Source organism: Haliotis cracherodii, unplaced genomic scaffold (assembly GCF_022045235.1).
Source record: "Haliotis cracherodii isolate W230 unplaced genomic scaffold, xgHalCrac1.p SCAF_15, whole genome shotgun sequence".
In the NCBI taxonomy this organism is placed as follows: Eukaryota; Metazoa; Mollusca; class Gastropoda; order Lepetellida; family Haliotidae; genus Haliotis; species Haliotis cracherodii.
This window is the reverse complement of record NW_027266270.1, coordinates 5,590,637-5,618,078: the sequence shown is the minus strand read 5'-3', so window position 1 is coordinate 5,618,078 and position 27,442 is coordinate 5,590,637. Positions and strand designations below refer to the sequence as shown.

The window sequence follows — 27,442 nt, the reverse complement described above, 5'->3', positions numbered from 1 at the left end:
CAACAAAAATATGAATTCAAAACGTAGTTGAAACGTTGGCAATATGTGAAGCCCATTTCTTGTGTCTTCCTTGCTGTGATATTGATGAACCCTACACTGGATACTTAGGTGACACAGTAGTCTAAGGCTAAAGAAGTCGGTGTGAAGACTGACGTGCCTTAGGTGTGCAAATCCTGTGGTTGTGGGTTCGAATCCCGGGTATTCCTAAATATTTTATTCGTAAATATTTTATTCGTCTTCACCATTCCCCATGCTCACGAGTTTGACCCAACGGAAATATTCCCACGTCATTCTGACACGCATTGATATAACTGAAACACCCCAACATGAAGCTGACAGTCGTGAGATAACTGAAATACTCCCACGTCATTCTGACAAGCATTGATATAACTGAAACACCCCAACATGAAGCTGACAGTCGTGAGATAACTGAAATACTCCCACGTCATTCTGACAAGCATTGATATAACTGAAACACCCCAACATGAAGCTGACAGTCGTGAGATAACTGAAGTACTCCCACGTCAGTCTAACACGCATTGATATAACTGAAACACCCCAACATGAAGCTGACAGTCTTGAGATAACTGAAATACTCCCACGTCAGTCTAACACGCATTGATATAACTGAAATGCCCCCACATCAAGCTGACAACCGTGGTATAACTGAAATACCCACACATCAAGCTGACAACCGTGGTATAACTGAAATACCCACACATCAAGCTGACAACCGTGATATAACTGAAATACACCCACATCAAGCTGACAGTCGTGGTATAACTGAAATACCCAAACTGACAACGGTGGTATAACTGAAATACTCCCACATCAAGCTGACAACCGAGATATAACTGAAATACTCCCACATCAAGCTGACAACCGTGGTATAACTGAAATACACCAACATCAAGCTGACAACCGTGGTATAACTGAAATACTCCCATATCAAGCTGACAACCGTGGTATAACTGAAATACCCACACATCAAGCTGACAACCGTGATATAACTGAAATACTCCCACATCAAGCTGACAACCGTGGTATAACTGAAATGCCCCCACATCAAGCTGACAACCGTGGTATAACTGAAATGCTCCACACATCAAGCTGACAACCGTGGTATAACTGAAATACTCCCACATCAAGCTGACAACCGTGGTATAACTGAAATACACCCACATCGAGCTGACAACCGTGATATAACTGAAATACTCCCACATCAAGCTGACAACCGTGGTATACCTGAAATACTCCCACATCAAGCTGACAACCGTGGTATAACTGAAATACCCACACATCAAGCTGACAACCGTGATATAACTGAAATACTCCCACATCAAGCTGACAACCGTGGTATAACTGAAATGCCCCCACATCAAGCTGACAACCGTGGTATAACTGAAATGCTCCACACATCAAGCTGACAACCGTGGTATAACTGAAATACTCCCACATCAAGCTGACAACCGTGGTATAACTGAAATACACCCACATCGAGCTGACAACCGTGATATAACTGAAATACTCCCACATCAAGCTGACAACCGAGATATAACTGAAATACTCCCACATCAAGCTGACAACCGTGGTATAACTGAAATACACCAACATCAAGCTGACAACCGTGGTATAACTGAAATACTCCCATATCAAGCTGACAACCGTGGTATAACTGAAATACCCACACATCAAGCTGACAACCGTGATATAACTGAAATACTCCCACATCAAGCTGACAACCGTGGTATAACTGAAATGCCCCCACATCAAGCTGACAACCGTGGTATAACTGAAATGCTCCACACATCAAGCTGACAACCGTGGTATAACTGAAATACTCCCACATCAAGCTGACAACCGTGGTATAACTGAAATACACCCACATCGAGCTGACAACCGTGATATAACTGAAATACTCCCACATCAAGCTGACAACCGTGGTATACCTGAAATACTCCCACATCAAGCTGACAACTGAAATACTACTCAAAGACGAAACCAAATTCACTCCTTGACGGTCGCGTTTCGGAGGAAGCTAATACTTTACGAAAGTACTTCCTTCTAAAACATTGTTGGAAAATATTTGAAATAATGATATGTACGATTATGGGCAAAAAAATTCAGAGCCAAAAATATAACAATGTTTGAAGTATGTGATTCAATACGTTTCGGGCAGATAATCCATGTAAAACGACAACTCGGTGTATTAACGTTTCAGGGACAACAGAAACCATAGAATTTGGCGCTTTTCTGAAGCCGACCGTGACGTGACGTCTCTTGTGTCACGGTGATAATAACGGTGAGCAATGTAGAATTAACTTTGCACGGCTGGCTTCAGTTTCTTTAATGGTGCACACTTCATAATATGGATGTAAAATACTCTTCGGGTATATAAAGAACCATATTTAATTTGTTTAGAGTCCGTAATCGGTGCTTCCTAAAATCAGACCGTCTTTCCACTCAACACACTGGACTGAAACCATGACCTTGCGGTCATAAAATTCATGGTATTTACTCAAGCTGTATCTTGTGTTGTAATTAATATCTCACCGTCAACACTTCATAGGTTTGGATATACACCACGCTCCGCAATCTCCCCTTGATTATTGGGGGGCGGTCGGGTAGCCTGGTGGTTAAAGCGTTCGCTCGTCACGCCGAAGACCCGGGTTCGATTCCCGACATGGGTACATTGTGTGAAGCCCATTTCCCCTTGATTGCGTACAGCCGAAAATGGCTGAAAATGTCTGGCCCTGATTGTGAAGGATGTATACAACACTAGGATTTTCTTGTATTAAGTACAATACTGTAAATACTTATAGGCCGCATATTAACCGCATACACAACCAGGCAGCATATTACTGCATGCAGATATCAATGTGACAAGTTTTTTGTCTGTTGATGAAATCTGGCTTGTTTCTATAAATAACATTTTACTTTCCACTTGGATGTTTAGCAGTTGTTGTTTTTTCAGCTGAACAATTGACTTGTCTTTGCATGTGTTTGTGACGTGTGCAGGGTACGCTCACCTTTTCACGAATACTTGGTATCATCACTTTTTGTTTGTGATTCATAAACACATGGTCATGATAAGGTCGGAATCGTCTTATAGACTTCGCTTTCCGCAGAGGTTTCTATCGTATATAAAAAAGGTTTTGTCGGGTTAATTAGTTATATATTCCCTGAGTTAAATAAGTTTAAAATCTATCTAAATATTCAAAGTGTCAATACAAATTAGATTACATTGGTACATTAATATCATGGTGTTATGCGCAGGGCATCTGCCGGATATTAACGTAAAAGAGAATGGCCCGTTGGCCACTGAAGCCTTACACCAAATCAGAATCAGTATTTCGACAAGCAGTTTTCGGAGAGCCTTCAGTGAAGATTAAGTCATCTGGCAGCTGTGATTGGATGATTTTGTGTAAGAATTTTATGTTTTTTTAAATGTACATCCATCCAGTAATCTATAGGAAGTGCTGTATTTTAAAAAAATGACATCTTATGTTGAATGCGTCCACAGATATTTTCAAACAAGTGACATTTGGTGCGGAACTAGGGGTGGTGTGTTAAGTTTCCTGTACTCGGAAAAGAAGCTGGCTGAGCTAGTCAGGTTTTTTAGTTTTTTATTGCTTTTTTTTAAGGCCAGACTGTGCACACATGTACATGTAAACGCTCTTGAATTCTTAGTTATTTTGAAAAGAAAAACTAGTATTACGCTACTATAGAAATCTATGGGAAATCATTTCGTTGTGATTAACCTTCACATTTCGGATGAACCCGTGCTTGCCGTAAAAGGCAACTATGCTTGTCGTAAAAGGCGACTAACGGGATCGGGTGGTCAGGCTCGCTGACTTGGTTGATACATGTCATCGATCCCAATTGCGTGGATCGATGCTCATGATGTCAATCACTGGATTGTCTAGTCCAGACTCGATTATTTACAGACCGCCGTCCTATAGCTGGAATATTGCTGGGTGCGGCGTTAAACAACAAAACAACCAACCAACCAACCAACCACTGCGAATGAGGTGCTGGATACTGCAGGCTGACTGTACGTGTTACGTGGCATGATACCTGGCAGTCTGACAGTGATTCACCTGAGGGAGAAATACAGTATGCTTTCTGTTAGTCGGGACTTGTCCCTCGGAACCGCAGATAAGCAGGTTGGCTGACGATAGCCTCCAAGATGCAGCCGAGTGATTGCTCTACTACTGTCTTGTTGAATATGTTTGTTGTTTAACGCCGCACTCAGCAATGTTCCAGCAGTAGGACGGCGGTCTGTAAATAATCGAGTCTGGACCAGAAAATCCAGTGATTGAATTGGGATACGATGACAACAAAGTCAGCGAGCCTGACCACCCGATCCCTTTAGTCGCCTCTTACGCCAAACATAGTCGCCCCTTAGAGCAAACAAACTGTTTTCTCCCCGGATCTTCATGGGTCCCACAGTATTAAGAACTCGTAGTAAAGGGTTGTGGGCCCACTGATGGACTTCTGTGTTTGGACCCGTGAAGATCCGGGGTAGAATAGGTCTTCAGCAAACCATGCTTGCCGTAAAAGACGACTATGCTTGTTGTAAGAGGCGATTAACGGGATTGGGTGGTCAGGCTCAGTGATTTGCTTGATACATGTCATCCAATTGCGTTGATCGATGCTCATGATATCAATCACGTGATTGTCTGGTCCAAACTTGATTACTGACCGCCGTCATATAGATGGAATATTGCTGCGTGCGGCGTTAAACAACAAACAAACAAACAAAACATTTGTTCATCATGTTCATCGTGTTTTTTCAGGGCGCTGGCGAAGTATTTGACATGCTTGGAGACATCTTCTACGAATCTTTGGATTGTCTGGTCCGGACTCGATTTTTCACAGACCGCCGCCATATAGCTGGAATACTGCTGAGTGTGGCGTTAAACAACATGAAACAAACAAAAAACAAACAAAATTTCTGTGTTTGAAGAACAGATATCCAAGACCAAACTAGCCTCGGGATCCCTCGAACCTTGTTAACCTGATTAAACAACATTTGGACAGCTATGAATAATATTCCGCATAATACTTAGGACATTCCCGCTAACATATACACATTCAAGATAGATTGAAATTGAATCATAATACATGGAGATAGTTAATAAGATTGTCAAATAGCAGACTCTCAAACACAGTGCTTTGCTTCAATGACCACCTTTTGTTATCAGAAATTAGAAGCATTCACTCCAACACTACGCACAAATATAATCAGTGAAGCATATTGCATTAAAGTACATGTGTGTACTTTGTAACCTGGTAACGTAATAGGTAGTGTCAAACAATGCCTAGTCAAGCAAAGATAAAGAAGTAAATCAATCTTTGTTCATTGTCGCTTCATGCCCAGACAGATACCTCTTTAATTTACCATGATATTATAATATATAATATTGGTCTTTCAATACTACTAATTGCTCCCCTCGAAACGTCTTTCTCATTGTGACATACACCTTATTTGTTGTGGAAACGCATGTCAATATTTGTTTATTCGATCACACAACTTCGGGGCTTCCTGTCACAGTTTCCAAACCTCTGAAAGTTTGCTGTGAAACCAGGAGAGGAGACTGTCAAGATGCGGCTGAACGTTATGGTTCTCCTCCTGGGTAGGTTGCGTCCCGTCCCCTCGCGGCTTTCATTGCCTATTGTTTCATGTTATGTCATTCTTATTCATTCTGTCTTATGCACCCTTTTTCTCCTACACATTCTCTGACCATGTTCATGTTTTCGTACTAGTGGGAAGCTCTTACGAGCTAATGTCGATTTTTTATACCCAAACCGACGTTATATAAATATTCTTGTATCTTGTATCATTGTCTGTTGTGTCATTCTCTTTATTTGTATTCTGTTGCTCTACAGGTACAGGTAAGGGGTGACATATTTTGGATCGGGTGTCAAATTCAGTGATTTGGTCTTGTCCTCTGAGACACATTGCATCAAGATCTACTATCTATATTGATGTAATCAGAATTTTAAAAGATGTTATTACAGTTTTTAAAAAAAGAGGAATTTCACTAGAGTATATTTCATATTATATTGCTCAAAAGTTGTTTGATCAAGGCTACAACACCCAATGCCTCGTTAAAGCTTTCAAAAGGCTTTTTGGTAGACACGTGAGGGACATGTTGACGTGAGTGAAGTTTGACCCCCATTTTGCATTTTTCCAGCAACATCACGGTGAGAGACATCTGAAATCGGATTCATACATTGTGCTCAAGTAGGGAATTAAACGCGGGTTTCAGAAATCGGCGTGACGAGTGAATGCGTTAACCACTGGGCTATCCAACCGCGTGTAGATCTTGTAAAGCTTGTGGTATAAGGTGCCACAATTCCCTTAACAGATATACGCCCCTTGGGGTGCGGAAACGTGTGATTGTGGGTGGAATGCCAGATTAGGCCTGTTTCTAGGCCTGTCATCACTTGACCCGTGGACGTGGATTTAACCAATGTGGTAATTGTCTAATACCTGATTACCGTCTACAACAGGCTGACACGCCGGGATATAACTTTAATTCTGTGCACGGCGGTATTAAACCCAATTCACTCACTCACTCTTCAGCCACTATCCTTAATTGGCTCCTTAGCACATTCCTTGAGCGCGAATAGTGAACATGACCCGACCTTGCCTCTTCTTTGGCCATTTACTATGACACGAACTGTAAGTAATTAGTTGTTTCTTCCTATTTCTAGTGTATGCCACCCATTCAACGGCGACTAGCTGCAGGGACTGCACAAGAACTTATGAGACCGATAAGTCAAATTCAGGAACAGTTAATGCAGCCAAATGCACGTAAGTATAGTCCCCATTGAGCTGTGAATGATTGATGACTGATCGGTTGATCGGGGAATAATGCATTTGTCAGGAGCTTTGAGCATGGCTATCTTTAACGTGGAGTATGTGACCACATATATTTAAACTATTTATGCAGACTATTTACTATGTATGCTTAAACCCATGTATTGTGGGTATAATTAGGAAAAGTTAGGGGATCAAAAATCAAAATCAAAATGATCTTACAAACAAAAGAGGGCAAGAGTGACCTACTCGTCTGAGGATCCGCGATTCGCTCAACAGAGTTGCGTCCCATAGGCATGATGGGGCAGTCGGGTAGCCTAGTGGTTAAAGCGTTCGCTCGTCACGCCGAAGACCCGGGTTCGATTCCTGACATGGATACAATGTGTGAAGCCTATTTCTTGTGTCTCCCACTGTGATATTGCTGGAATATTGCTTAAAGCGGCGAAAATCCATACTCACTCACTCACCAATGGGAATGCCAGAAAGCTGTGATCGTGGGTTGGAAACCAGACTCCCCTGAATATGTTTCCCGGTTTATAAGCACCACACATATACTCAAAATGGTAAACTTCAACGACCTGCATCACATCAGTTTTCCTTCTATAGACAGCCGCCGATATAGCTGAAATACAGCCTACATTAAGATCAATTATTACACCAGTTGTGAAGTCACAAACTCACTGAAATTTACTGATGAGGCCAGGAACATTTTACAAACTGTCATTTTCTACAGTATAATCACACTCAGACGTTTCAGTAGCATTTGTAATGCAACTTCATCATAGTGCCTCATGGGGCACGTGAAGATCAGGGTAAAATAGGTCTTGAGTAACCCATGCTTGCCGTAAAAGACGACAATACTTGACATATGTCGTAAGAGGCGACTAACGGGATCGGGTGGCCAGGCTCGCTGACTTGGTAGAAGTATATCATCGATCCCAATTGCGTGGATCGATGCTCATGATGTCAATCACTGGATTGTTTTAAGGTTTGATTGGGCATGGTTAGATCTTCAAAATATGCAATAGACTTTCTAGCATTTTTTTTATTCAATCGCAACTGAAAACAAAAAAGTTTACTTGCTTTTGTATATGCCAAATGTATATACCATTAGTTTATGTGAAGTCTAATACACACATGCGCAGTTATGCCTCCTAAGCTCCGGTACAGGTTAGGTGCACGGGTGGACCATTGTCCAAGGTATCGCAACTCGCTGTGCGGAGGTGTGTCCATAAATCATGGGTTCGTGGGTTTGTATCCCAGATCCGCCCTGATTTTGTTTCCATGTTTGTCACCAACCCTTGCGACCCGCGAAGATCCGGGGTAGAATAGTTTAAAGTTCTTGAGACAATTCTGTCAAACTTCTTTCATTCGCGATTCAAACAGTGCATGAAACTGTTTCCTCAAAGCTTCCTTCAAATCAACTATTCTTGCTACAAGTTCCAAAATCATAGCTTAAGACCTTCAACTCCATGTCTTTCAGCGATGCTGTTGCTTCTGTGTGGAACTCAGAGCAAACCACGATTGCCAGTCTTGCAACTTTTGTGCGCTTTGCCCATGCCCCTGTCTGGTGTGGGAATGTAGTGCAATATATATGACATTATTATGAATAACATATTAAATATTAAAAAAATGCAGCAAAGAGGGTTTGGGTGATCCTGGGACTGTCAGGGTGGTTAGGCTCATCATCAGCTCAGGGCCCTTGTCCCCTCTACATGCAGCCCAGACAGTGAATGGGACTTCTCCCAGGAAGCGCTGCCTAGTCAAACCCACCCAGAACGTTTCGGAGAATGTGAAGATTCCCAACATTGCAGCCTTCTGCAATGCCCAGATTGTCAAAAGGGCTGTATTCCTCTAAGAAAACCCGAGAGGTACCAAACCTAAGTCACCGAGAACAATGGAGAGTCGGACAACTTGGTACTTGGGATAAAAGCGTGACATTTCGAAAGCAAGGTCGACATATTTGCCGTGTTTTTCCTGAATCGTTTCAATCTCTTAAGTGTCAAAATTGACAGAAAATTCAATGAACCCACTCACTCAGTCGATATCTTCAATTCGCTGACAGTCTGTTGGAGCCTGATGACATCATCAAACAAACCAAAAAACGCAATAAAGTACTCGAATTTGTACTTTACCAAGAAGGCGTTATCCCAAATATAATATTTGTTACATATTACTAACGTCACAGAACAATGGATTTATGAATCTACAACGACAGAAACAATTCATCACTTATCAGAGACCCGACATAGATCTGAGTCTATGTACATCATGTCTAATCACTTGTATTCATCGACCCGTCAAGATCCGGGGTAGAATAGGTCTTCAGCAACCAGGCTTGCCGTAAAAGGCGTCCATGCTTGTCGTAAGAGGCGACTAACGGGATCGGGTGGTCAGGCTCAGTGCCTTGCTTGATACATGTCATCCAATGGCGTTGATCGATGCTCATGATATCAATCACTGGATTGTCTGGTCCAGTCTCGATTACTGACCGCCGTCATATAGCTGGAATATTGCTGCGTGCGGTGTTAAACAACAAACAAACAAACAAACAAACAAAACTTTTGTTCATCATGTCCATCGTGTTTTTTCAGGGCGCTGGCGAAGTATTTGACATGCCTGGAGACATCTTCTACGACGGACACAGGGTGCCCATTGACAACAGAGCAAGCAGCTGACATTCAGACTGTCTTTACAAGCGCCTCTTGTGGTACATATGGGGAAAGGGTGTTTTTTCAAAGCTTGCTTTTTCTTTAACGCCGCACTCAAAAACAATTCCAGCTATTTAAACCATTCCACTTTGGACTAATCAATCCAGTGATATTGTGAGCTACGACCAATGCCTTCGGTGTAAGATGACACACAATGCGGGGGTGGACGTAAAGGAATGAGTGAGTGAGTGAGTTGGGTTTAACGCCGTTTTAAACAGTATTCCAGTTATATCACGGCGTGTCAGCTTAATGTGGGGGGAAAGCCCGAAGTGATGCAGGTCTCAGACGTTTACCACTTCGGTGAAACCCACGAGCACGGGATTGGTGCTGACAAACCTAGAAACATAATCGGGGCGAACCGGGATTCGAACCCACAATTTCTATCGTGCCCAAGGGACGCAACTCTGCACAGCGAATCTCGGCGCCTCAGACGACTGGGCCACCCGTGCCCCCTGGGCGCAAAGGACCAAACAGCGGTGACACTTATACTTACTGAAACTTACTGATGAGGCCAGGAACATTTTACAAATTGCCACTTTCTACAATACAATCACACTGAGACGTTTCAGTAGCATTTGTAACGTAACTTCATCATAGTGCCTCATGGGGCACATGAAGATCAGGGGTAAAATAGGTCTTGAGCAACCCATGCTTGCCGTAAAAGACGACAATACTTGACATATGTCGTAAAAGGCGACTAACGGGATCGGGTGGCCAGGCCCGCTGACTTGGTAGAAGCATATCATCGATCCAAATTGCGTGGATCGATGCTCATGATGTCACTCACTAGATTGTTTTAAGGTTTGATTGGGCATGGTTAGATCTTCAAAATATGCAATAGACTTTCTCGCATTGTTTTATCCAATCGCAAACGAAAACAAAAAAGTTTACTTGCTTTTGTATATGCCAAATGTATATACCATTAGTATATGTGAAGTCTAATACACACATGCGCAGTTATGCCTCCTAAGCTCCGGTACAGGTTGGGTGCACGGGTGGACCATTTGTCCAAGGTATCGCAACTCGCTGTGCGGAGGTGTGTCCATAAATCATGGGTTCGTGGGTTTGTATCCCAGATTCGCCCTGATTTTGTTTCCATGTTTTCACCAACCCTTGCCACCCTCGAAGATCCGGGGTAGAATAAGTCTTCAGCAACCAATGCTTGCTGTAAAAGGCGACTATGATTGTCGTAAGAGGCAAGTAACGGGACCGGGTGATCAGGCTGGCTGTCTTGGTTGATGTATGTCATCGTATCCCAATTTGCGTGGATTGATACTCATGATGTCAATCACTGGATTGTCTGGTCCAGACTATATTATTACAGACCGCCGTCATATAGCTGAAATATTGCTGAGTTCGACGTTAAATAACAAACAAACAAATACCAACCCTTGTTCGTTGGTTTCACAAAAGTGATAAACGTCCAAGAAATGTATCACTACGGGTTTCCTCCCACATCATACTGACACGCTGTGATACTGAAATACTGTTCACAGTGGCGTTAAACCTAAATCTCTCACGTCGAAGGTCAGCTACAACTAGTGCAGAGTACTCCACCTAGTTGTAGTGAGTGAGGGAGTGGGTGAGTATGGTTTTACCCCGCTTTTAGCAATGTTCCAGCAATATCACGGCAGGGGACTCCAGAAATGGGCTTAATACAGTATAACCATGTGGGGAATCGAGCCCGGGCCTTCGGCGAGACGAACAAAAGCTTTAACCACAAGGCTAACCCCCAAGGCTGATACACAGGACAAACTATGAAGTCATCATTCTTAAAGTGTTTAGTGAGCCTTTGCATGGTGCCGAGGACTCATGAGAACATGTTAGGGTGGATAAATGAAAATATTTCAATTTAATATTTATTGCTTTTCTTGTAGGCGTCACGGGTACCTGCGCTTGTCAGCAAGGCTTCTGGAAGACCGACCCGAATGATAGTTCTACATCAATCTGCAGGTAGTCTTATATTCGTAACGAAAGGTCGTAACGAAAGGGATATTGTCATCAAATATGCTAGTCTCCCCAAGTTTTATACTAGACATGTGGAGGACATTTCCAAATTTGACGTGACAAAAATTATGTCCGATGCTATTCCCTATTTTGACTATATGTTCCCGTGCTTATTTAGGTGAATGATTGACTTGCCTTTGCATGTGTTTGTGAAGGGTGTCATCGGTGGGGCAGGACACGCTAACCTTTTCGTGGAGACCTGGTATCGTTACTTTTTGATAGTGATTCATTAACCCATGCTTATGATAAAGTCGCAATTGTACAATGGAGTCGACTTCGTACGATTATGGAATATTTGTGGTCGCCTACATTTACATCATTTATATTTAATACAAAATTATAATCGCTTCTGTAATTCTTCCTTTATTGTGCTAGGTGCCCAATTGGTATATACTTATAAATGAGCATACACTTGCCGTGCCTTCTATACGTAACGTATTTTCTGATACATGTACAGCAGTGGGTAATGTTTCATAATACTGTCAATTGATCTGACAGTTAGACCAAAACAGAAACACGTTCTCGATTCACCAAATTGAAAATGTCTGTGGCCTTTGTCATGATCGGCTTTCCCCAACATTAAGGGGACACACAGTGATAGAAAAGACACTGCCTTAAACCTCACTCAACACATTACGTTCTCAGCGCTGCCAAGACTTACATATCGTGCCTCAAAGGGAAGACAACTCGGGGCTGTGATGGGTCTTCCAGTGCAGCAACTCTGGCAGCTGGCGTGCAGACAAGGATGTCGACTTTGGCTAACTGCTGTATGTTTATATACCCATTTAGCCTTCGAATATACATTTGAAATGTACTGACCTATGTCAGTTATATTTGATAATTCTGATGTAAGTGTACAATATGGTCCCGTGATTGCTTGATAGTGACAGTCGCTGAAGATGTACGAAAGATGGACAACTGCATATAATTTATATTTGTTTATCTGTGACGACACCTTCATTGGGTAGCAAAGGCTGATATAAGAGCATATCGATCTTGATGTTGCTTTGTTGTTTAACGCCGCACTCAACAATATTCCAGCTATATTCTGTAAAGTGAGTGAGTGAGTATGGTTTTACGCCGCTTTTAGCAATATTCCAGCAATATCACGGCGGGGGGACACCAGAAATGGGCTTCACACATTGTACCCATGTCGGGAATCGAACCCGGGTCTTCGGCGTGACGAGCGACTTTAAACAACATGCTGATTGTAGGTTTCATATAGAAGCGTATTAGTGCCAAAGTCTAAATTTGTTTAACATCTACCTGGATGATACAGAAATATTTCTTCTCTTTACTACGGTTGTAAGAGAGTGGCGGGTGTCATTCTCCTGTAACCTCGACACATTGAAATAAAGATTTTTGTGTCATGTTTTGAAAGGTAGAAAGTCAAACAAGGCGGTCATTACTGAGTGAGTTAATGCTTTACGTCACATCGGCAATGTTTCAGCAATTTCGTGACGAGCGGTCATAATTAATTAAGCCAAAGGTTATACATAACTGACCCGGACTTAGTGTCAATTAATCGAGAAAATATTGTTACCTTAGTCGATAATTTGATAGTAAATGATACTTTCTTCTACGTAGATTTATTTATTATGTACGTAGATGATTTGTCTTCCACGTAGATGTGAGAATTATCATCTATGTAGATTAAAGTATCATCTACGTAGATTGTGGCAATAATCCGCGTCTATAGTTTTCCCATTGCGGTATCCGTTTACCACTTGCACCATTTCGGCATTTTCTCCAACATTCATCTTCCCGAGGCAAGGGAGTTAACTGGCTTTAAAAGTCCAGCTTCCACCTTTGCCGAACTAGGCTGGAAGTCCTGGTCTGTTATGAGTTGTGTCCCTTCTGTGCTTCTCCTATGGACCAATCAGATTCCACCCCTCTTATCACTTGCATTTGCTTCAAACAAACTGGCGGCGCCCAGTCAAGACGATCTGATCAATAATCAAGATATCGATGCTCGACAGATTACGAATCGGATTTCGATTTCATTGCACGATTTTGAATAGACTATGAATAGACTCGTTAGTCCAGCCAAAATCTAACTCCATAATACCAGCCTAGTTCGGCAAGGGTAGAAACTGGGCTTTAATTCTCAGTTAACTCTCTTACCTCATCAAGATGTCCCACATTTAGCTGACATATCGTGATATAACTGTAATACCGTACCAAGCTGTCCTAAACCAAACTCACTCATGATTATATCGTAATTGTTTCCAGCTGTCAATGATGTCTGTCAGTGTGAGATCAACGCTGCGAAAGCTGACATCTCCACCGAGGCCAAGAAATGCAGGTAAGTTTAGAGTATAACGAAGAATGCACATCAATGTGTTTATAGTTAAAAAACAAACAAATGATTTATTGCAGCTATCAAACTTTAAAGTAAGTACCACTATGAAACACAATGTTGGCCAGGGGTGGGTGGGGGTGGGGACGGGGGTAGCGGGGGGGGGGGGGGGGGGGGGTGGGGGGTGGGGGGGGGTGGGGGGGGCTGGGGGGATGGTAGCCTAGTGGTTAAAGCGTTCGCTCGTCACGCCGAAGGCCCGGGTTCGATTCCCCACATGGGTACAAAATGTGAAGCCCATTTCTGGTGTCCCGTGATACGTAGCTCGAATATTGCTAAAAGCAGCGTGAAATCATACCCACTCAAACACAATGTCAATCCATTGTGTCGATATTCACGATTCAAGATGTTTATTGTATTCATGTCCTGTATTACATACGTGAGGTTACATTTCACCTCTAGTTTGGAGAGTACAGAGTAAATATTTTGTTTGTATCTCCCCCATCTTAATACGATAAATATGACATGATTCTCATCTTCAAGAACAAAACCTTCTATACAAAAAGCGTACGTCAGCATCATAAGAAGTGCATATTCCTGTGCGAACATCGTGGAGTCCAAATGAGTTTAACCCGCTGCGAAATTTAAGTAAGGCTGTATCTGTAATGGAACACTTATCTGACTTAGATACGGCTCACATTTAAAGAGAATTAAAATGCATGGAATCGAAGAAATGCCAATCATGTGATGAACAGTCTATAACTCTTTGTTTAAAAACATTGTGTTGATATCTTCATAATGATGCATGGTTAGCTCCTTATGCTGGTCCCATTCTTGACCAACTCGTGTTATTCCGGGACAAGCCGAATGGCGACTCGTGCCTCTCTCATGGCCATTTTGCGACCGTCTTCTGTCTAAGCGCAAACAGGCATACCTAAAACTATTGTCAACTAGTTGCGTAATGGTTCACGTATTATTTACCCATGTATTGTATATATTTCAGATGCAATGTAAAGCACATTGGGACGTGCGGAATTATACAGTATGATTGAACATATTTAACTGTGTCCTTGGTTAGTTTTTAGATGTAAGACATATTTAAAATCAAAAATTATTTCTGAGGGATTCTTTGACGAAGAACTTGAAATCATACGCGCATTCTGATTGGTTTCTTGTATTTTCGCACATAACATTCATCGATAGGGGGCAAGTCATCTTGCAGGTTACGTGAAGGGGCGAGTGGTGGCGAATGATGCTGGTCCATAAGAGGCAGCTAAATGGAACTGGTCGTCAGGCTGGGTGGCTTTAGTGATGGCGTGGATCGTTGCTCATAATATCAGTCATAACATCAATCCGTCATATGAATTTAGCTGAAATATTGCTGAGTGCGGCGTTGAACAACAACCAAATCACAATTATTTTTATTCAAATTTCCAAACCTTTAATTTTTTAAGAGTGTATTGTGTCATTCTATGCAATGCGCAATGAGTTTTTGACGGAATTCTGTATTACACTACATTCTAATTATCATATAGTAAACTACGGTTATAACAAACGCAAAGGGGCCACTAATTTTAGTTCGTTATGACCGTAATTGGTAATATATATATATATCACATATACAGAAAATGTTCGGGAAGAAAACGTTCGTTATATCCGTCAGTTCGTTATAAGCGTTATCGTTATAAACGTAGCTTACTGTACATGTATCCTTATCAGAATTGTTTCATTCCAGTGCCTACAAGGCCCAATATGCTTGCCTCTATTCATTGGAGGCGACTTCCACGTGTAATGATAACAACGTCACCTCTCTGACCGCTGACGCTGTGACATCAGTCACGTCCATCGCATCGTGCAGTGCGTATTTGAATTTAGTCATCATCATCAGACCCTTGAAGATCCGGGGAAGAATAGGTCTTCAGCAACCCATGCTTGCAATAAAAGGCGACTATAATTGTCTTAAGAGGCGACTAACGTGATCGGGTGGTCAGGTTCGCTGACTTGGTTGAAGCATGTCATCGTATCCCAATTGCGTAGATCGATGCTCATGATATCAATCACTAGATTGTCTGGTCCAGACTATATTATTCCCAGACCGCCGTCATATAGCTGGAATATTGCTGAGTGCTGCGTTAAAGATCAAACAAACACCAACCCTTGCTCGTTGGTTTCATAAAAGTGATAAATGTCCAAGAACTTCATCCCAATTGCGTGAATCGAAGTCTGGTTCAGACGCGATTATTTACAGACCGCCGTCAAATAGCTTGAATATTGCTGAGTGCGGCTTAAACAACAATTAAACAAACAAACGAAATCAGCAGCAGCATAACAACACCAGTATGATAACGTATAGAACGCCAACGCCAGAGAACATTATCTCCACTATCCAACGAAAGTCGTCTAAGGCGCCGCGATTCGCTGTGCAGAGTTGCGTCCCTTGGGCACGCCAGAAACCTATGATTGTGGATTCGAATCCCGGTTCCCCCGATTATGTTTCTAGGTTTGTCAGCACCATACCCGTGCTCCTGGTTTAATCGTCTTAGACCTGCATCACTTCGGGCTTTCCTCCCACATTAAGCTGACACACCGTGACATAACTGGAATACTGTTATATAATTTAAAGCGGCGTTAAACCTAACTCACTCACTCACTCACTCACTCACAGTTTTTTGCCCTTTACGCCAAGTGGATAATGTGTCAGCAGAAATTCTAGGCTGGTTATTTTCTTGCATTGACAATTTTTATTTACATGTGGCTCAGGTAATGAGGTTGGTCAATGCTCATGTTTCAATCCCTGGTTTGCAAGGCTGGAATATGTCCGTGTCATCGGGATACAGCAGGAAAATTGCTGACGGTGGCATAAACCAAAAGACACCCACTCACTCATTGTCCTGAGTTAACAAAGAGAATGAAGTTCAAAGATCACCTCCAAATAATTACTTGAGAAAAGAATGAATTTTGAAAGTATAAGTGAAATATGACGCAAATCACAGTAAAATAGTGAAAGATATATAATATGTTCAGAATCAGTGACTCACTAGCTACATTCTATGCTCACCATCTCAACAGCCTTCGACGACACGTGCCTTTGCCAGCGCGCATTTGACAACGCCCAACAGACAAATGATGCAGAAAAGTGCACGTGAGTATTAGCAGTAATCAGTAAAATAGTTTAGCGAGGCTCGGTGAAATGGAGTTTAACGTCGCGTCCAATGTTGCATATATAGCGACGTGCATGCACGCGTGTGTGTGTGTGTGTGTGGCTGCTTGTATTGTCCGGACTAAGTCCGGTTAAACATGAATACCCAACTCAGTCACAGTATACTGACTCCGAGCCGACCAGTCCTTGTTTGAGTCCCTTAATGCCGAGCGCCAGACGGGTAACAACAAGTACCATCTTTAACGTCTTTTGGATGTTCCAGGGATCGAACCCCGGACCTCCCGCTCTCCGGGCGGACGCTCTACCACTAGACCACGGAGGCGGTCAGTAGTTTAGTCGTTAACTGAATTACCTAATCCCCACATTCTGAGGACGACTCTTCGGTGAAGTTCACAAGTTTTCTTTGCCTCTGTGGTGTAGTGGAGAGAGCGTAAGCCCGGAGAGTGGGAGGAAGCCTGATGGATCGGCCTCGTCACACCAAAATACATTAAAAGATGGAACTTGTTGTTACTCTGCCTGGCGCTCGGCATTACGGGGATAATACATGAGCTGATCGGCTCGGAGTGTGTATACTGTGTCTGATCCGGATAGCTGTGTTAAATCTGCAGCGTGGTATTTCAGTGAGCTGACACTATAAAACAGGCATTAATCCGGACTAGCGCACACACACACGTTCCCACGCACGCACGCACGCACGCACGCACGCACACACACACGTGTTAAACCTCATATGTCCTCTGAATTATCAGTTCCATGTGATTTTACGACTTGAATGGGCTTAAACACTACGAGACGATCACACCGCAATCACCACAGTACAGCCCACTATTACCTCATATCGCAGATGTATCATTACAAGAAATATTCGGTGAAATATTTGTGTGTTCTCGTTATTTCAATTATTTTCTCGAAATTACGATTTTTCTCTCGATATTTCGACATAACGAGAACGAAAATCGAAATTTCGAGTTTTTTAAATGAACTTGAAATAACGAGAAAATAATCGAAATTACGTGAAAATAATCGAAGCAACGAGAAAATAATGGCAATAACGAGAAAAGTAATGCTACCAAAGTGGCACCTACCTTATAGCCCCGAATAATGCCACACCATCAGGGCAGTGGGGGAGCTTGGTGGCTAAAGCGCTCGCTAGTCACACCGATGATCTGGATATTGCTGGAATATTGCTAAAGCGACGTAAAACCATACTCACTCACTCACTCGCATCACAGTAGTATGTATTGCATAGGTTGATGTTAACAAGCCAATAAAGATGAGTTTATGACAGGGGAAACCTCATCACTGGAAGGGTGATACAGGTATGCTGGTACCTAATGATCATGTATTTCCAGTTATAACGTTAACAGATATGGCACTAAATGTGAAGTCTTTGTAAAATTGACGGGGCGTTAAACTACATATGTATATATATGTGGGTTGTTTATTTTTAATATCGAGGGCACGGGTGGCCCGGTCGTCTGAGGCGTCGCAATTCGGTATGCAGAGTTGCTTCCCTTTGGCACACCAGGTGCCGTTGTACAAACCGATCTTAATGCTAAGGTGATCGTAACTCCCATACCATAACATAGTCTTACGCCAATCGTAGTGTTTAGGTTGTTTTGTACAACGGCATCCAGAAATCTTGGGATTGTGGGTTCGAATTCCGGTTCGCCCAGATTATGTTTCTAGGTTTGTCAGGACCATACCCGTGGTCGTGGGTTTCATCGAAGTGGTAATCGTCTGAGACCTGCATCACTGCGGGCTTTCCTCCATATTAAGCTGACACGCCTTGATGTAACTGGAATACTGTTAAAACTCACTTATTCACGCACTCAATCAAGACCCTTGAAGATCCGGGGTAGAATAGCTCTTCAGCATCCCATGCTTACCGTAAAAGGCGACTATGCTTGTCGTAAGAGGCGACTAACGGGATCGGGTGGTCAGGCTCGCTGACTTGGTTGATGCATGTCATCGATGCCAATTGCGTGGAACGGTGTTCATGATGTTTTACAGAACATATAATATATAGGGGCGGTCGGGTAACCTAGTGGTAAAAGCGTTCGCTCGTCGCGCCGAAGGCCCGGGTTCGATTCCCGACATGGGTACAATGTGTGAAGCCCATTACTGGTGTCCCCCGCCGTGATTTTGCTGGAATATTGCTAAAAGCGGCGTGAAACCATACTCACTCACTCACTTTACAGAATATAGCTGGAATATTGTTGAGTGCGGCGTTAAACAACAAACAAACAAACAAACAAACACTATTACAAAGTCTGGGATACTTTGGGATAGTTAACTGGAATCTTAACACAGATCTACATGTTTTTTTACAGCGCTTACAAAAACAAACTGAGCTGCTTGGCGACTGCCAGGTCTGTTGGTTGTAACGGCACCATCGCAAAACGAATCATTGGAACAGTAGCTGGATATGAACTGGCCGCACTCAATGTAACTCAGTGTCCAGGTTGGCAATCCAATTACAACATTATTTCCCGTATACGTGTTAGAATTAGTCTTCAGCAACTCCATACTTGTCGTCCGAGGCGACAGAGGATCGGGTGGTCAGGATCGCTGACTTAGTTGATCATCGTATCCCAATTGCTTTGATCGTTGCTATTGATGTCAATCACTGGATTGCCTAGTTCAGACTTGATTACTTACAGACCGCCGTCGTTTAGCTGGACTATTGCTGAGTGCGGCGTTAAACAACAAACAAAAATGGAGTTTAACAGATAATATTGTTATAGCGTATTTATCACACATATACAATGTTACTGTCAGCAGGTTTTAGTAGGAGATATCCTTGACCAACCGTAGTTCTGTTAGATGATGCCATGAAACCTCGTGAACTCAAACTATATTAGCTCGACTGTCCTGTCCTGTCACAAAACACGGTCGCGGAGAGTCCTTGGATGGGTAACCGTGTTCTGCAGCTTGGCTCCTGAGAGTTTCTAGGGCTTCGGTCCTGGCCCACACTGAAGCACATGTAACACATGTGGTGTCTCTTTGGGCAAGTGACTTTGTTCGAAATGTGCGTCTGTTCATCCAGGCAGTGAATGTGCACTTGGTAGGATGTGATGGCAATGTGATTGTTCTAGCGCCTAACAGGCACCTTGGGTTGTATACTCCCCAGGGAGCTGATAATTATTGTTCAGTGTACACTGATCCAGTGACCGGGGTGATAATAGCGTTTTGGGCCTGAGTGGTTAGGAAATATGCGCAATATGAATGGACTATTGTCATCATGTAGCGATAGTCGAGTTAGGGTCAATGTTGTTGACGCCGTCAAGTTGATGGAACGTCTTCGCTAATGACACCTTATCGACACAATGTTCCGTGTTCAAGAGTCACCCTGCTTGTCCCGGCTTAAGGATAACTCAATATTATTAGGACGATCCCTTGACGTGAACTCCAAGGATCTGGAGACCATTGACAAGAATTATGAATCAAGTAGAAACAAACTTAGTTTAATTCAGGACAATCTCAACAACACAATTTGTGTGGACACTTTGTATTTCAGTTTATAGGGAAATCATCAGAATCTATGGAACAAGGTCCGTCTGCCTTCAAGAATTGACAGTTATTGTTATTTGAAAGATTAGGTGATCATTATTATCATAAAAGAGAGGCAATGTAATCAAAGCGAACTCGTATGACATGATGTTTTATTAATTACATGTTCTATATTTTCAGAGTCAACTTCCACTTGCAAATGCGAGATCGCCGCCGCCAAGGGAGACTCTTCGAGCGGCAGTAAATATTGCAAGTAAGGATATTAAGAAAGTGAAATGCAGACATGTGAACGTGGCCACATGTATGTTAATAGTGACCATGAAAGAATATTTGAAGTACGGTTCAAGCAAAGGAGATCAAGATGATTCGAATTACATTGGCTGCTTTTGGGCCTAAAATAGAAAATTAATATTATCTCTGGGAATAAGATAGATTAGGATTTTACAGTGTCATGTTATGATTGTGATGCAAATATATATAAATCGGTCATATAGTCATTCTTATTAGACCTCTAATAATAAACGTATATAATATATGGTAATATAGAGGCAACCAAAGACAATATCAAATATCAATTATTTTGTTTGTTTGTTGTGTAACGCCGCACTTAGCAATATCAATCACTGGTTTGCCTGGTCTAGAATAGAATATGTTCAGACCGCCGTGGTTAAATAACAAACAAACACAACTCTGAACTCGCCTTAAATCTAACGACGACAACCACCAAATTACCTGTACGCATGTTGGTTATACGGCGGTCTGTATCTAATCGAATCTGGACCAGACAACCCAGTGATTGACATCATCAGCATCAATCCACGCAATTGGGATAGTTAGGATGACAAGGGCATACTGACTTTCCAGAGTATTCAATTCCTAACTGCACACACAGCATAGTAGTTGGCGTCGGGCAGGCTGGCTGGATGCGGGTTTGTTTGATGCCCTTTAATGCTCCTTTGGTAAAACAAATAATCAAAGTTTTACCAAACATGTATTTCCAATTCAACAAATGTTATATTTTAGGATTATACTTCCTTAGTACAGATTCTCGTACTCTTTTGGGGTTGATCCCATCCGGGATTCGAACCTACACTGCAAGATTGAGGCACCTCATCGCCATTCAGCCACCGATGCTTCCATAAAATTATAGTATTAGAATCTCAACTTTTCTAAGAAAGTGTTATCCCTAAATATGACAATTGTTACATTTGATCACTTTCTAAATGGCATTGTGTGTTAATTTATTTCCAATTCATTTACCTCTTATCGGGAATGAAATCCAGACAACTAATAGTCTAGATCAAGTACTTTGTGTACCCCTCTGAGAAGTGTAAATTAGCACGGCTCCCATGGGCGAAAACCATGAACACGTAATGCTATTTAGAAAGTGATCAAAGTGATCAATTTCATAGTAAAGTACAGAATCTAGTACTTTATTTTTGTTGATGCCTCGGTGGCTGAGTGGGTTAGATATGAATATGTATTTGTTTGATTCAGTTTACTATTCTATGATAAAAGTAGTCAGGAGAATATAGTACAATGTTACATCTTTATCTCCAAAAGTGTCCTTTCAACACTGAAGACCTGTCTGAGAAATATCACAGGCACCAACGGTTGTAACGACATGACCAAGACCAGCATCGCCACTGACGTCGACATGAAAATACAGGCCAGATGTAAGTCGTAGAGATGTGTCGGTATGTATGGGTGGGTAGATGAGATTGTACGGGGATTTAACATAACAAGGTTGTATCACTACGTGTAGCTTAGCTTAGGGAAAACGTCCAAAGTAACATCAACATTTACCACGGTAGACACAATTTTATGGTTAACAACTTCTTTAATACCGTAAAAAGCGACGTCGGTATAGATCCTTATACCGTTGTCCAGCAAGACTGAATGAGGGTACTTACTTACTTATATTGAAGATTTTACGTGCGCTTTCCGACTGCAGCCTATTTCGCACACGGGACATTGTACAGAATATATATAGTAGGTGGAGGATTAACAGCAGAGGATTAACAGTAACAACAAATGAAGCCAATTAAACAGGATACGTGATTATTGCTTGATGAGGTCTTAGTAGGCGGATGGGATGAAATAGCCTTGATCTCTGTTGATTGATAGCTTGTGGCGGCGAATGTGAACTGCTTCTGTTAGTTTTCTTTTAGTGAAATCAAGGAGGTTGTTGATTAGGATTTGGACGTTGTCCCAGTTGATGTTGTGATTAGGACAGTTGCTGATATGATCCGAGATGGCTGATTTACTGTCTGATTTAATGGTTGAGGTTTTGTGCTCTTTGATTCTGGTGATCTATACCGAAACGTCGCTTTTTACAGAATTAAAGAAGTTGTTATCCATAAAATTGTGTCTACCTTGTCATCCGTCAACTTCTTAGTGATGCCTACCAAACCAAAAACATTTACCACTGAGCAGAAAAACCAAGGATTGTAATCAGTAGAAATCTGGGATTCTATATGTCAATAAAGGCGATGAATATAGATGCTCATTATCCAATATTTTGATCAAATATTCAATTCACATCATAATGCCAATATAATTGTAATCCTGATAACAGTTCAGTCTTGGTGTCACGAAATGTAAATCGAGGCGAGATTAGTGTTGTAGGAATAATACTTAAGAACTGACTTTCACTTTGAGTGAGGTAATTGGAGTATGAACCTTCATAGAGTGAGGGCCAAACTGTATGAACGTTGGTTGTTAATGAACCCATGGCGGTTACATGTTTTAGTCATCATTGATCAATTGGCCGATCATTGAAAGGTGATTAAAGATGTGTCAAATAGACACTAAGGTCAAGTCGTAGATTGCTGTAGAATCACTGCCAGCCTAGACACTACCATAGTTTAGATGTGCATTTCTTCGTTTCGTTCACTAGGATGAGTCGTAGCGAGGATATTCGTGAACGATCGTGCAGTCAAACTCTGACGTTTCCCAATGTATACCAAAACGCTGAGTTCAAGATTAAAGCGTCTAAATGATCAGAAAGGGCGCTTATGTATGTTTTCGTGCTAGGGAATTCCCCAGGAATGTGGATGTAGTGTTTACGTCATTTCAAGAACACGGCCTCGTGAAAAACGTATGAACGTCAAATTGTGTCGTTCATACACTTACGAACGTCAATCTCGCGGTCAGGTGACCGACCTCTCGTCCAATGGAAAAGCCGTATATCGTGTCAACTGCAAATAAAGAAAACATGTCCTTATATTGGAAAATTTTCATACATGATTACACGAGTGAACTGAGACTTGAGTCGGAAGTACTTCAGTCCGTCCCTTGCGCACGCCAGAAACCTATGTTTGTGGGTTCGAATCCCGGTTCGCCCCGAATATGTTTCTGAGTCTGTCATCACCATACCCGTGCTCGTGGGTATCACCGAAGTGGTAAACGTCTGAGACCTGCATTACTTCGGGCTTCCCTCCCACATTAAGCTGACACGCCGTGATATAACTGGAATACTGTTAAAAGCGGCGTTAAACCCAACTCACTCACTACTTCAGTCCGTCTCAATGACACACTGACGACATATTAAGTTGACATTTTCAATCATGGATTATCATGGATAAATCCGGTGTTGATTGAGTTTCAAAAGTTTGGATAATTTGATTTCTCATATTCTTTCTTCCACAGGTGCCTCTTGTCAAGTGACCTTTGCCATGACACCACTGCTACTGCTGTTCTTGCTCACCTTGACCCTGTGAGGGACAAACGCCCCTGGAAGTCCTTTTGTTACCCTTCATTATATGTTTTTTTCGTTATATGTATCGTGTCTACCCGTATTTAACTATAGTCACTGGTCGTTCGAATACAATGTTGGTGCCATGTGTAAGCTAAGCTGTCTTGTCCGTACCATGCTTTTTACTAGCCTCTGTCATCGAAGTGGTAAACGTCTAACACAAGCATCACTTCGGGCTTTCCTCCCACATGAAGCAGACGCGCTCTGATATAACTGGCATACTGTTAAAAGCCGCGTTAAACCCAACTCACTCACTCTTACCATCATCGATTATCCAGTATTTTATCTATTCTATTATGATAAATACCCTGTACTTATGTCTCAATGATTTTATAGAAAATAGTGGTAGGTTTGTAATTGTACATTTTTACAATATGGGTAGTCTTCTTATTATATACGGGGGCACGGGTGGCCCAGTCGTCTAAAGCGCCGCGATTCGCTGTGCAGAGTTGTGTCCCTTGGGCACGCCAGAAACCTATAATTGTGGGTCCGAATCCCGGTTCACCCCGATTATGTTCGTGGGTTTCACCGACGTGGTAAACGTCTAAGACCTGCATCACTTCGGGCTTTCCTCCCACATTCGACATCATTGATTCGTCTCGGAAGTGACGTCGCCCTCTCCACCATCGCTCCTATTCCTAGCTTAGGACGGGATTCTCAGTGTCGTTCGTGAAAATGATTTGATTGGTCGTGCAACTGGAATCAGGTTAAAACGTTTTGGCAGCGACTGGGTCCAGGGTATTTATACTAATAGAATGACGATATACTGCACTGGATCATCGCGGATGGTTTCTCATCGTTTTTGCAATACATCTAATTGAGTTGAATCTTAAAAAGTTTGTTTGTATGACATTTCTGTATGACGTGCACTAAACACTGACAAACAGAAGCTTAGTTGTCATATAAACACTTTTCTCAACGCACAATCTATCGACTGTACAGGGATTTCTCATGCAAGAGCTTGATTCCAGGATTTAAAGCAACTCATGTTTTACCCCCGATTACCGTCGGTCAGAACAGGTCCGCAACAACATGTGCCTGACGTCAGTGGAGTCAACAGGTCGGTGGTCATGTTCGTTGACTTGGTTGATTGTGTGTCATCGTACCCCTCATAATAGCATTGCTCATAATATCAATCACTGGTTTGTCTGGTCTCGAATATGTTCAGACCGCCGTGGATAAATAACAAACAAACTAACAAAGACAGCTCTAACCTCGCCTTAAATCTAGCGATGACAGCCACCCATACGCATGTTTGTTATTTTGTTTGTTATTTTGTTGTTTAAAGCCGCACTCTACAATATTAGAGCTATATGACGGCGGTCTGTAAATAATCGAGTCTTGACTTGACAATCCAGTGATTGATAATATGAGCATCGACTCACGCAACTGGTGTACGATGACAAGCATCAACCAAGTCAGCGAGCCTGACCACCCGATCCCATTAGTCGCCTCTTACAGCAAGCATAGTCACCTTTTACGGCAACCATGGGTTGCTGAAGACCTATTCTATCCCGGATCTTCACAGGTCCTGTACTGATGTTGACGAATGTAGGTCTCCCATGTTTCTTTAAGATTCAACTCACGTGTTCTGTACTCTATTGACGTGTTGAGTTACTGATGTTAAACGTTGGTTGTTCCGCAGATATAAATGGTACAGTTCACAAACAACTTGTTATTTGTTATTTCGGCAGATAAAAACAGTGGTATATATCACAATAGTGTACCAGTTTCGTCTCCCATGGTTACAATGTGTACAGTGCATAAACGTCATACGTTTTGCAGAATACGCTTTAAATAGCATCGGTGGTCAAATGGAAACATGTGGATATAACAAATGTTATATTTGGGATATCACTTTCTTAGTAAAGTACAGATTCTAGTACTTTTTGGGGTTGAGTCCCGTCCGGGATTCGAACCCACACTTGCCAGAGTGAGGCACCTAATCGCCAGCACACAAAGTCAGCAAAGTCACAAAGTACGTTATCTAGACTACCAGTTGTCGGACTTTCATTTTTGTGGAAGCCTCGGTGGCTGAGTGGGTTAGATCGCCGACTTTGTGGTGACTAGGTTCATACATGTGGCTATTTCGACTTTCCGCAAACACCTGGTGTTATCACTGATTATCGGTGATCATCTCATACAATTTTCAATGAAAGTTTGCCTGTTACGCCAATGAATTCTGTTTCGGAGAAAAATCCAAAGTGATTATTCTCTGGCGTTTATATTTACATATATCAGAGACAGCTACGCGATAAATCACAAAGAACTACGAAGAGGGAAGCGTGGTTTATTTCACGATAAAACATTGTCTATCATGACGTCATTTCTGGAGCTCCGAACATGCGCTCGCAACCTGATGACGTCGTAAATTGGACAACGTCATTTTTGATAGGGACGTTTCCAGTGAGTTTTTCTCCTCAGATGTAGGTGGGAAGCGTAGATAAACGCAATGTTCAAACGATCGGTATTGGGAGAAAAAGTTCAGATAATCGACCTGAAGATTGTGAGAATATCCAAACTTAACCCCTTGTTAAAGACTTGTTATGGACTTGTTATGGACTTGTCCGGCATTACCGAGGTCATATTGTATTCAGGGAGTCATCATTATTTAAATACGCGTAAATATTTCTAAAGTCTGTACCTGATTTTATTAACATCCTGAAAGAGGCTGTACATTATGTTGATGTCTCATATGGGAAATAAACGACTCGTGGTCGTTGTTTATCGTACAAAAAAACACTCCAGGGAGAACAAACCACTCGGTACTCCGCCCGTCATGATTTATTCTCCCTGCAGTGTTTTATTGAGGGGCGCAGTCCCGAGTGGTTTATTCTCCCTGCAGTGTTTTATTGTACAATAAAAAACGACCACGGTTCGTTTAGCCTCAGACATATGTTGTCACTGATTTAGATTAAGAAGGAAAACGTGTGATCATCTTCAAACTCATCACGTTTGACAGGAAAATCTATTACGACTAATATGATAATTAATGACGGACTCCTTTTCCAGTACGCGCGTGCTTGATTCATTGTTCATCGGGACATCTATAAACAATCTATCTTATATGTCAATGAGATAAAAACTGTTTGAAAAGATTGACAACATGCAGACATCTGCAAGCTTAACATCAGTAATTACAACATCTACACGTGATTTAACCTCGACA

The 27,442-nt window shown here is 42.1% G+C and overlaps 1 protein-coding gene across 1 annotated transcript in view; it reads left to right on the top strand.

Moving 5' to 3' along the window:
• LOC139462637 (pneumococcal serine-rich repeat protein-like) overlaps window positions 1-24,848 on the top strand; it is a 45,086-nt gene extending 20,238 nt beyond the window's left edge. The window contains exons 12-25 of the mRNA XM_071244470.1: window positions 4,800-4,811; window positions 5,592-5,639; window positions 5,893-5,898; window positions 6,724-6,823; window positions 9,424-9,539; window positions 11,418-11,493; window positions 12,193-12,314; window positions 13,780-13,852; window positions 15,579-15,700; window positions 16,913-16,985; window positions 19,337-19,467; window positions 20,697-20,769; window positions 22,080-22,192; window positions 24,168-24,848. Coding sequence (XP_071100571.1) covers window positions 4,800-4,811; window positions 5,592-5,639; window positions 5,893-5,898; window positions 6,724-6,823; window positions 9,424-9,539; window positions 11,418-11,493; window positions 12,193-12,314; window positions 13,780-13,852; window positions 15,579-15,700; window positions 16,913-16,985; window positions 19,337-19,467; window positions 20,697-20,769; window positions 22,080-22,192; window positions 24,168-24,238 — 1,136 coding nt within the window. The 3' untranslated portion in view covers window positions 24,239-24,848. The remainder of the gene's footprint in view (window positions 1-4,799; window positions 4,812-5,591; window positions 5,640-5,892; window positions 5,899-6,723; window positions 6,824-9,423; window positions 9,540-11,417; window positions 11,494-12,192; window positions 12,315-13,779; window positions 13,853-15,578; window positions 15,701-16,912; window positions 16,986-19,336; window positions 19,468-20,696; window positions 20,770-22,079; window positions 22,193-24,167) is intronic.
• Window positions 24,849-27,442: the final 2,594 nt, after the last annotated feature.